Below are 11283 nucleotides of genomic sequence, written 5' to 3'. Positions count from 1 at the left end.
ACCTTTGGGTTACGAGTCCGACTCTCTAACCATTAGGCCACGACTTCCCCACTGCCCCTCAAAATGTTGACTAACTGAAATAAGATTAAGTTCTAAAACTGAAATTATAAATGTAATAACTGAAAACTAAAAATAGATTTAGAAATACTATTTAGTTTGTTTTTAAAAAATTTCTTGTTAATATTTAAAAAACGTTTAATGTGTATTATATGAGCTGTGAAGTTGTTCTCAAGATTTTTACAGTTTTAGTGTTTAGGCTTTATGTCGTCATGACAACAAAGTTGTAAAATTGCATGTAACTATACACAGAAAAGGTTAGTAAGTGATTTATATTCAAGCATATTGTTTACATCTTGTGACTATATTATTAAAACATTGTGTATTTTAACATCTGTGACCCTGGACAACAAAACCAGTCATAAGGGTCAATTTTTTTTTAAATTGAGATTTATAAACCATCTCAAAGCTGAATAAATAAGCTTTCCATTGGTGTATGGTTTGTTAGGATAGGACAATATTTGGCCGAGATACAACTATTTGAAAATCTGGAATCTGAGGGTGCAAAAAAAATCAAAATATTGAGAAAATCGCCTTTAAAGTTGTCCAAATTAAGTTCTTAGCAATGCATATTACTAATCAAAAATTAAGTTTTGATATATTTACAGTAGGAAATTTACAAAATATCTTTATGGAACATGATCTTTACTTAATGTCCTAATGATTTTTGGCATAAAAGAAAAATCAATAATTTTGACCCATACAATGTATTTTTGGTTATTGCTACAAATATACCCCAGCGACTTAAGACTGGTTTTGTGCTCCAGGGTCACATTTATGAATTCACTTTCATTGTAAGTATCTTACTGTAACCCAGGTTTTTCCCTTTTTTGGTAAATAAAAGGAGGGGCATATCGAAATTAATTTTTGTGTGAATCAACATTATGCCAGTAAGTAATAAGACTAAAATAAAAATAAATTAAAGCTATTTAGAAATATTTTCTAAACATAAACACTATTAAAAAATGTAAAAAGCACATAAATGCAACAAAATTACTAAAAAATAAACTGAAACTAAAATGGAAACTGTAAAATCTAAAAATAAAAGCTAATTTAAAATATTATTAAAAACTAAAATGGTATATAAATAATTCTAAAATAGCACTGAAGTGAATCGCTGAGATAAACCACTCACCTGGTTTCCAGTCAGAGGTTTCAATTTTTTGGTATTTGTCAGAATAACGCTCCACATCTGTCAAGAGGACAAAATAACTTCAAATTGCTAATCACACATTGCTATAGAAAGGGGTATTTACACTTATTGTGAATATTTGCCATGAATTTATAAATTACACAGTCTGAAACTTGGAATACAAATATCTGTTTCAAAAACACTGTGTTTTGCCTTCCTACAGTCCAGGATGTCTTAACGATGCCAGAGCTCATCCTTGACCCCGTGCTGACCTTTTTTGGGTGCAGCGGGACGGATGTAAAACGGGAGCGTCTTCATGGCTCCTCTGAACTCCTGTTTGAGTGCCAGCATGTACTCGGCCTCCTCACCCGCCTGCAGGGGCACCGGCTTCTGGTCCAAGGGCTGAAACATCAAACAAATGTCCGGAGGGACAACTGATACACATCTGGCTAGTATCAGGGGTCAAACAAACACCTGCAGGGACAGTTAACTCTCCACTAAATGAAATGTTCATATAAATGAGCTTTTAATAAGGGATATCTGATAGATATATCTTTTGCTTATGATAAATAACTTCACTATTCAATTTTTGCAGCGACTTCATCACATTGCTTCAATAATGTCTTAACCACTTTTTATCTTAATAACAGTATTTTTAATAATTTTAAACTTGCACTTATGTTTGTAAAAATGTTTTACTAGTGCTATTTTTTATTTATTTGTATTTTTTTTTACTTGTGCTATCTTTCTTTAAAGGATTAGTTCACTTCCAGAATAAAAATTTCCTGATAGCTCATGCCTTTCTTTCTTCAGTCGCAAAGAAATTAAGGTTTTTGAGGAAAACATTCCAGGATTTTTCTCCATATAGTGGACTTCAATGGTGGCCAACGGGCTGAAGGTCAAATTGCAGTTTCAATGCAGCTTCAAAGGGCTCTACACGATCCCAGCCGAGGAATAAGGGTCTTATCCAACGAAAGGATAGGTCATTTTCTTTAAAATAAATAAATACATTTATTTATTTATCGACTTCACGCAATGTTTTTTATTTTATTGAAATATTCACATTCAACATTAGCCAGGGGGTGAAGACAAGGAAAAAACAAAAAAGAACAAATTAAATAAAAACATGGAAATGCTTCAATGCATTAATACACTTAACAGCTTTCTTGTTTATCAGATTATAAATAGATTTTAGGTGTTGTTTAACTTCTGATTTCAAAATGAAAAATAATGGTTTATAATCACCATACTTGCATTTATGTATACTAAACTTTGCTAACAAAAGTAACAAATTAATCAAGCAAAATTCCTTATGAAATGACATGTCGTAATTGAAAAACCCAACTTCATGCATTATGTAGTCACGTTGGAAAGATCACGCTCGACGTAGGCGGAAGTACCGACCCAGTGTTTACAAAGCGAACGTGCAAAGAAAGTCAAACGCCCTTTAAAAAAAAAGGTAAAACTGATGTCTGACGATTTTGAAGTTGGAGGAGAAAATGAGATGGAGTTTTTCACCCTACTCTACCTTTCTGAACCAGAGTACACAGACGAAGAGCTAACCGTGCGTGGCCTTTCCAATGTGATTACATAATGCGTGAATTTGCAGACGCACATCGTGCATTTGTGGTTAAAAAGTATATACATTTTTATTTTTTTTTAGAAAATTACCCTTATTCCTCGGCTGGGATCGTGAAGCTGCATTGAAACGCCAATTTGACCTTCAGCCCGTTGGCCACCATTGAAGTCAACCTTCATTTCTTTGCGACTAAAGACAGAAAGACACGAACATCTTGGATGTAAATTATCAGGACATTTTTATTCTGGAAGTGAACAAATCCTTTAAAATAAATGCCACTTTAATAATTTGTTGTGATGACATTCAGACATTTTTTGTATTTGTTTTACAGTTTTTGGGGCCAATCTACATGTGACAGTTGAACAGGAGAGGATGTCATTAGCTGAGATTTCTGTAGCTCCAACACTAGCACATGATGCCAGCAACGCCAAAGTCCTGGGTTCGACTCTCAGGTAATGCAAGTACAATGAATACAATATAAGTCGCTTAGGATAAAATCGTCTGCCAAGTGCATTGATGTAATGTAATATGATGAGTATCAGTCCGATGAGGCTTTATTCTATCTTGAAACACTCACAGGGAATAGAGGGGTCGGCTGGATGGAGGATGGAGGGAGATTTTCTCCTTTACCGATTCCAACAATCTCCACAGAGAAAGTGCGGTGCCCTCTGCCCCTTCCTGCCATTATCTGAGACACAATCACCACATATCACATTATTAAGAGATTTATTTATTTCATTTCAATCATATGACTCTACCGCTAAAAAAATAGACATTTAGACCAAACTGATGTAAATATTTTACACCGTTTACTTTATATATATATATATATATATATATATATGTATGTAGCGAAGAGCTACCTGAATTATTAGGGCTAGTAAGGTATCGTAGTGAACCAGGTGTGTCGGTCAGAACACACAGAGGGGAGTATCAGTTTCAACAGCTTTAATGATCATAAAGTATGATAATCAACAGTAGTGAGGGAAGACAGCCTTTACATACACTTCAGTTAGTGGTTGGATGTCAGGATACTGAAAGATGAGCTTGGTTACAGTGAGAGAGGTTTGGGTATTGTGATCAGTCAACGGGCCGCTTTATAGTGCTCAGATGAGATGAATATTCTTAGCTCTGTTCAGTCTCTGTAATGACAGCAGCCGAGCGCATAGAGATGGAGAGGCTGAATCATGAGTGAGTTATATTCTTCCAGAGGGAATCAAATGTACAGGCTATCTGCCGTGCAATCTTTACTGCAGTTGGTTTGACTCACGACAGACTGGATGATTATCAACGGACAGGAGCTTTATTGTATGATTGTAGAGATATGCAGGGCATATGAGTACAGGTTTTGTGGATGTGTGTGGTTTATCTGCAAACACAAAGAACAGAAATCTAACATCAGCAATTAACGTAATGAACTAACATCATTGACATACATTATATGCTGCTCCCCTCCAGCTGGAATACCATAGTAGAAACACTGAATATAACATCACATTCATTGATATCTACATGATCGATAATAAAGGTATTAACATTGTAACTTTAACTGCAATCGTAGATACATCAGATACAGCACGTGTGCGTTACCATTATCATGTAGCATATCTCGCTTCATAACTGCGTCACAACTAACAAAACAACTACAAACTGAAAACAGTGTAAAGCGATCGTTACCCACTCCTATAGGACGCACACGGCACCAAATACAGTCAAGCTGAGGCTGATAAATGATAATGAACGTCTCTGGTGCTCGTTATGCAGAGAGACCGATCGCTAACTGCCACAGACACAGACTATCAGCTTCCTCATACCGACATCTGCCCGTAGCGTACCGCTACGTGATGCGCGTCTTTCATAATCAAGTCTCCAACAGTCAATGCGACAGCGCACCATCAGTATCTTTATCGCCTTTTGCACAATGTGTGTGATATGTGTGTGTGTATTTTTTTTTTATTATGTATTTGTTTAAACCGAAATGTAATATTTAAACGCCTCGTTCACGCACAGACAAAGTTCCGCCAAAATCCCTCTCTATTTAAAACTTAATTTCATTGTGCAAAGCATTTATTGGATAATCCGTAAATATTACACGCAGTTGGTTTTCATGGATTTTACTGATGTAGAACTGAGCAGTAAAATCACCCGCCAAACATCTGCACATTTATTTTCGCCCGCTGCTGAAAATGTTCCTGCCAGAAACGAGCGCGCTATCACTTATGGTTCCGCTTCAGTCTGCTGTTAAATTAAATTTATCCTAATTAAAATTAAAGTGAGTCATGCAGAACTAACAGATAAATAATAAAAAAATGTTTATTTTAACTGCTCTGATGGAGGATCAAATGCAAAAATATGATTTTTAAAATGTATATTATGTCCCAAGGGCTGATTTGTATTAAAACTAATAAATAAATAAATAAATAAGTACGTTTGAAACTGTGATCTAAAAAATGTGAATTATTTACTATGAAACTTGGTGAAATTGCTTTTTTTCATCCGAAAACTATGACTGTCCCACGGTTAAATGTAATTCTGTCATGTCCAACAGTTTGCCTCATTATAAAGTTTTCTCAAAAGTTAATGTACTTGGTTGCCAGGAACACACAAGCGTTGGGGAAGATCATGATTGACATGACATGTAATGTGTAAAGAAAAATGAGGGTGAATATTTTATTGTGCATCAAGCTATAATTTTGTCAAATTGTGAAGAAAAAGTGTGAAAATATTATTTAAATGTGTTTATAGGATACATAAAACGTATATAAGATGTTTAAAATGTCATTTTAGAATAGTATCAAACACAAACATTTCCATCACATATCAAATATTTATGACATTTCACAAAAATCACACAATTCTCCTGTGATGCATGTGTGTCCATGATTTGACTTTGTTACAGACAAAAGTTATAAAATAATGAGAGTGAAAAAAAAAGTTGTTGTTTTTTAAGTTTATTTTCTAAAAGTCCAAAAGCACCCATAACTTATCACTGCAGTTCCATTCCCATCTGTTCAGATGAAGCTGCTCACAGCACTGAAATGCTTTTCTGGAAAACCTGAGAACAGTTGAAATTCAGCTAAATCTGCATTTGTTAAAAAAAGAGAAAAAATAATGAAAGGAAAACTAACCGTGATATTGCTGACTCACAGCCTCCCCCGTCAAAATCAGAAAATATGTGTGTGAGTATGAGAGACAGAAATTAGGCATGTGCTGATTTCAATAAGGTAACCTCATTTAAACAAAACATAACATAAAACCTAAAAACATTAATTGAAGTATTGGGACATAATATTCAAACTATAATTAGTCTAAACACGGAGAGCAAGAGCACATTCACTACTATAACCTCTCTCTCTCTCTCTCTCTCTCTCTCTCTCTCCTGCAGCATGTGCATGTCACCGTGGGAACGCTTCTGTCAGAATCCACTGAATCAGTTGCCATAGAAACTGTGTTCAATAATAGCTATAGTCACTGAATTAGTATTTATGCAGTCTGAGAATTGTTTCACACCCCCTGCTTTCTTGCAGAGAGGGCCTTGATATATATTTAGCCCCCAAAAAAGAAAAAAAGTCAAGCAAAAATCCAGATTTATGTTGAGGGAGAATATGCTCCTCTGTAAATATGTGTTAAGTGCATTTTAGCTTAAACGTTAAATTGACCTAATACACGCCGTCTTTACTTTGCAAAGCCGGCATAGAGGCTGCATACATGCATTTACACAGATTGCACAAGTATGTTATTAAAGTACTTCAAAAATAAAATTCTGAATATAGAACATGCTAAATTCTAAAATAAATGCTCTGTCATGACAACAACAGGCTGCACCAATGCTGCATCATTTACATTCATCACTGGGTGCTTAAGTGGGTCAAGGCTGGCATATTTTATATTTTGCATGGGTTTAATGCGCCAGAGCAGCCTTAACTTGGCTATGTAAAGCATACACACATTGCTTAAATGTTATCATGCATCAAATCACAACAAGCTAAATTTTGTCTATTTCTTAGACAAAACTGTTATTATTATTATTATTAATAATGTAAACTCATTTAAATTTTCTGCATCAAATTCTCTACATCTACTTGTGAGAAACAGCACACTATGGCACACAAATGCAGGGGTGCATAAAAAAATAAATAAAAATCAGCGAATCATACAATGATAAACTTAAAATGATCAAAGAATTGAAATAATCTGATAGGTTTCCCCCTAGTGGAAAGCAGAGATGGTCATGTGCATGTGAACAGTCAGTAAGTCCGTCAGTCAGTGTTTGCTCGGTGAAGCTGGACCTCTGTGCGTGATCGTGGGAGCCTCGCATCAGCTCACTGCCCACTCCACGCCCCCGCAGAGTCTCCCAAACTCTCGGTCGCAGGAGGAGAGGTGATGTGGGGGATGTAAGACACGGGGATCAGCAGACAGCAGCTGGATTCTCGGGCTAAAATCGGCTGCTCTGATGGAGTGAAGACAGCAGATACACGGTGAGACTCTGTCAAGATACTCTCCTGCAAATGTTGCTTTCAAAATGCTCGTCATGTTTAAGATAACATTTATTATTATTATTATTTAATTTTGTATTATTCTCAACTGAGCATGGTCATAATTCAGCAGACTTCATTCCTTCATATTGAAGCGATATCTTAATATTCCCTTGCACGGTCTTTCTTATTACTTACATTGCAAACCACTTAGAGCAATTTTCGAGTCTTTCGATGTTGCGAAGCATGCTAGCGATTTTCTGTTGGCACGTGCGCTGATCAGAAATGGTTGCTGGCTGCTTATTTTAGGTGTGAGTTGTTGAAGCTAAAAGCAAATGTTTTATTGGAGGAACGATGTGCATGTGGCTGCAGCTGTTCATGAGGCTTTATGAGCGTTCGTTGCGAATTCATGCGCCGCAATTCGGATTCTCAGTTGCACTGAATGTCTGCTGGCATTTCCTTAAGACGCTTCTTAAAAAGATCTCTGAAGATTTGCTGGATGTCTAAAGTAGACGATTTAAGACTGATATTAATGCTGCTGTGATGTTCATTTTCTCACTTCACAAAAACTTAAAATATGAGCGTTTATGTGGTGATTGGTGCACGTTGCAAACATCCCGGGGGAAAAAGTAAGCATACGGCGTATACTTGCGTATGGCCCCGACTACACCACTGGTTTGCTCTAACAGAGGCTTGAAGTGTGTGTCTGCTGTTTGGAAGTTCATTTGTGGACACTGAAGCTTTTCGTCAGGCAGAGAGCTGACGTGAATAGACACCAATTTTGATGCTTTAAGACTAAAAATAGTCCTGAGCTGAAGATATTTGCAGCTGGCGCTGTGAATCGAGTCTGTAACGCATCAAAATCTGTATCTGCTCCGTTTTGCGAATGACATTCAGCACCGCGGACAGCGACACATAATCAGCATTTTCTTGTTTGATTTGAGTAATATTTCCACTTGCAGAATCAAAACATGATAATTGTTGCTGTTTGCTTTCATACCTGGTTATATTAGAAGGAAATAATACATTGTACTGCAATGAACATGCTGTTGACAAGGTTTTTGAACATAGCAATGGCAATGCCATGTTTTTGGACATGTACCATGGTAATCTTGGAGTTTATTGAAGCACCATGGTGTACACCATGCCACATACATTCTTTTAGTATATAAGGTATGTAGGAGAATCTCACTAAAAATACAAAAAGATGCCCCAGTCATACTTCACTCCACAAAAGAAATTGTATTCTGCATATAGAAAATGAAGCCTATTTTTTAGAACGATTAGGATTATTGATTTTCTTGAAAGTTAAGTACATTTTTCATCCCAGTTCTCGTTATTGTAATATAAAATACTTAGTTATTAATACCATGTGCAGTTATGTGAAAGGAGGCACACAGATTGCTCTCGAATTGGAGAATTCGTTCTCAGCTCTGTAAATCACTGAACACTCAGTCTAGACGAGTCAAGTGGTTTAGCTGTCATTCATCTCATTACAGACCAAGTGTAGAAGAAAAATGAACTTGGCATGACATGTGTGGCATTGAAAATGACAGCAGGACCTAAACATGCCACAGTAAACAATACGGAATAAACGCACGGCAGTTCAGAGGACGTGTCAGGAACGCTTAGGACATTTAGTATGAAGGAGATAATCTCATTGCTCCTCTGCAGGATGGTTCTCTTTGAAGCTGCCAAAATGAGTGATGAATTGCCTCAGCGGTTCTGATGCGACTGGGTCAAAGGGTCATCGGTGCACCACTGATGGATGCTGTTCTCTCAGCTGCTGTAAAAGTGATTGCACCTGCCTCGATCCGTGTGATCTAATGAGGCAAACAGTGGCTCAAAGGCACCACGGCGCTCTCGGTGGGGCGATAACTCTTACCAAGGATGGCGGCGCGTTCACACGCTGCGGCTTCTCCATGTGGAAGAATTGACAATAAAGCAGACTTGACTTGACTTGACTTGATAACGCTTGACTGCGCAGCCCCTTCTGGTCACGGGCCCCCTCGCGCAACCTCAGATGTAGCCTTGAGTCACACTGCTGTTACGTAAAACAGAAAGCCAGGGGTTGGGAGCTCTCAGAGGCGTGAGAATGAAGACATGATATTCATTTCCATCATCTGTCGGGAAAGCATGGAGAATTAGATACAATTTGTCCTGACAAGACAGCTCGGTATGTCGCCTCCCTCCTCTGGTGCGGCGCTGAAATGCAGACCCTCTGCAAGTGTTACTTAACATGCTGCAAAATTGGCAAGTTTATTTTGGTCATGTCGAATGGCTCTCCACTACGCTGATGTGTACACACTCAAAGATCCATGGGGAATTCTGGGAAGGGCAAAGGCTTTGTTCAGATGGCACATAAATCCGATTTATCTGTCAGATTCAGTCTTTGGGACTGTCTGCTTCTCTGTAATTTTTCAAGTGATTAAAATTGGATGCATTTGTTCAAACAGCATAGGCAATATCTGATATATTTACACATACACCAAATATTGACTGGTCATCCTGACATCCTTCAATACATAACGGATGCTCTAAAACCTAGAAAGCTGTCTACAGTCTACAGTCTAGAACTGTGTATCTAAACTGAAATGAAACACACAAAATAAACTGCACTTTGGTTCATGACACATGTTCATGTTTGCTTACAGTTTTTCTCAATTGCTTTGGCTCAATTCTCGACTGTCATGGTGAAAAAACAACTAAACATTTTGACCAGTGTGGCTCACACGATGACAAAAATACTTTATATTTTGGTGGCCTTGGCCAAATTACTGACACGATAACTAGGTTTTGAAGCATGAATGAAATGTTTTGGGTGAGTAACTACGTTTTGCAGACATGCAATAAAGTTCTGAAGTTCCAGCAAACAGTTGTGACATTTGCACTCACAGTTTAGAGAATGTTAAGATTGTTTCGAAAAATGTGCCAAAGCAATTGAGAAAAAACTGTAATATCATGACACATTGTGAGTTTCACTGTGAGACTGAATACTTGACCAAAGTCAAGGGAAACATGAGGAATGTTTTACACAGACTTATGATTAAGCAAAGACCACCTGTGAATTATGATCACAGACAAGAGCAATAGAATTAAACTTCAAAATAAAGGTCTTGACATTAACATTCATGCATTTGGCAGATGCTTTTATCCTAAGGGACTTACAATATGGAGCATAAGCAGTTTGTTACAGAGCCAACAATATTAGCAGTATACAAAGTCATGCAGCGTCCTCAGCATAGGAATAGATTACATTTTAAATATTTAAAATGAACTAAAACAAAAGCCCTGGCTGATGTCCTTAAAGGGATAGTTCACTCAGAAATTAAAATTCATCATCATTTATTCACCCTTATGTCGTTCCAAACCTATATGACCTTCTTTCTGTATGCTGGAATTTTTTTTTTTGAAGAATGTTGGGGTCCACACTATATTAGATATACTGACTTTCATTGTACGGACCACAATAAATAAATAAATAAAATAAAATAAATAAACACTGAGACATTTTTCTAAATATGTTCTACAGAAAAAGTAGTACAGGTTTTAAATGAGGTTGAGTAAGGGGCGTTTAAATGACACCGTTTTCAACTAAAAATGGAAAACTCTTTGTGTTTTGGCCATTAATTTACACAACAACGGTGTTTTGGGGGCCTTTAAATGCAAACCTTTGAAAACAGATTTCAAAGTGCAAGTTTTTGAATACCGTTATCGTCTCCGTGAAAAATCCGTGAAAATTTGTAAAAACTGTGCTTCAGCACATGTCTATTACGTGTTCAGTCTACTGTATATGAATGCATATGTGAGCAGGTGCGTAGTGTTTCTTTACAAAGTGACATCGCCAACTACTGACCTGGCATGCATAATACAGCTTTTTTTTTAGCTGTTCACAGATGTGTTTGAATTGGGATTGTTTTGACAACGTTGTCATCTAAACATTTAAAAAATGCAAAGTAAAAGCTTTTCCATTTCTTGTACATCGTTGTCATGTAAACGTACCCTAAATGAAGACCAACTACCCGGAACACCATAGCATC

At 36.9% G+C, this 11283-nt stretch overlaps 2 protein-coding genes and 1 long non-coding RNA gene across 9 annotated transcripts in view; 2 read left to right on the top strand and 1 right to left on the bottom strand.

Moving 5' to 3' along the window:
- Nucleotides 1–4971, bottom strand: part of LOC107686116 (DNA-directed RNA polymerase III subunit RPC7-like) — an 8126-nt gene extending 3155 nt beyond the window's left edge. The window contains exons 1-5 of one of the 7 annotated variants that reach the window (XM_016482981.1): nt 4359–4613; nt 3632–4137; nt 3346–3456; nt 1462–1591; nt 1193–1249 (exon numbers count right to left, since the gene is read on the bottom strand). In XM_016482981.1, coding sequence (XP_016338467.1) covers nt 1193–1249; nt 1462–1591; nt 3346–3453 — 295 coding nt within the window. In that variant the 5' untranslated portion in view covers nt 3454–3456; nt 3632–4137; nt 4359–4613. Of the gene's footprint in view, nt 1–1192; nt 1250–1461; nt 1592–3345; nt 3457–3631; nt 4138–4358; nt 4614–4776 lie in introns of those variants that run through there. The other 6 variants (XM_016482989.1, XM_016482973.1, XM_016483004.1 and 3 more) reach the window with 6 other exon arrangements.
- LOC107686152 (uncharacterized) lies at nt 3049–6322 on the top strand. Its single transcript, XR_001634025.1, has 2 exons — nt 3049–3220; nt 6154–6322. It is a non-coding gene; the product is annotated as an uncharacterized LOC107686152 (long non-coding RNA).
- A 680-nt stretch (nt 6323–7002) lies between these two features.
- Nucleotides 7003–11283, top strand: part of LOC107686108 (ankyrin repeat domain-containing protein 34A-like) — an 11852-nt gene continuing 7571 nt past the window's right edge. The window contains exon 1 of the mRNA XM_016482961.1: nt 7003–7246. The gene's annotated coding sequence lies outside the window, so the exon portion shown is untranslated. The remainder of the gene's footprint in view (nt 7247–11283) is intronic.

The sequence above is a fragment of the Sinocyclocheilus anshuiensis genome, unplaced genomic scaffold (assembly GCF_001515605.1).
Source record: "Sinocyclocheilus anshuiensis isolate Anshui unplaced genomic scaffold, SAMN03320099.WGS_v1.1 scaffold389, whole genome shotgun sequence".
NCBI classification, from domain to species: domain Eukaryota; kingdom Metazoa; phylum Chordata; class Actinopteri; order Cypriniformes; family Cyprinidae; genus Sinocyclocheilus; species Sinocyclocheilus anshuiensis.
This window is presented reverse-complemented; position numbering and strand designations above follow the sequence as displayed.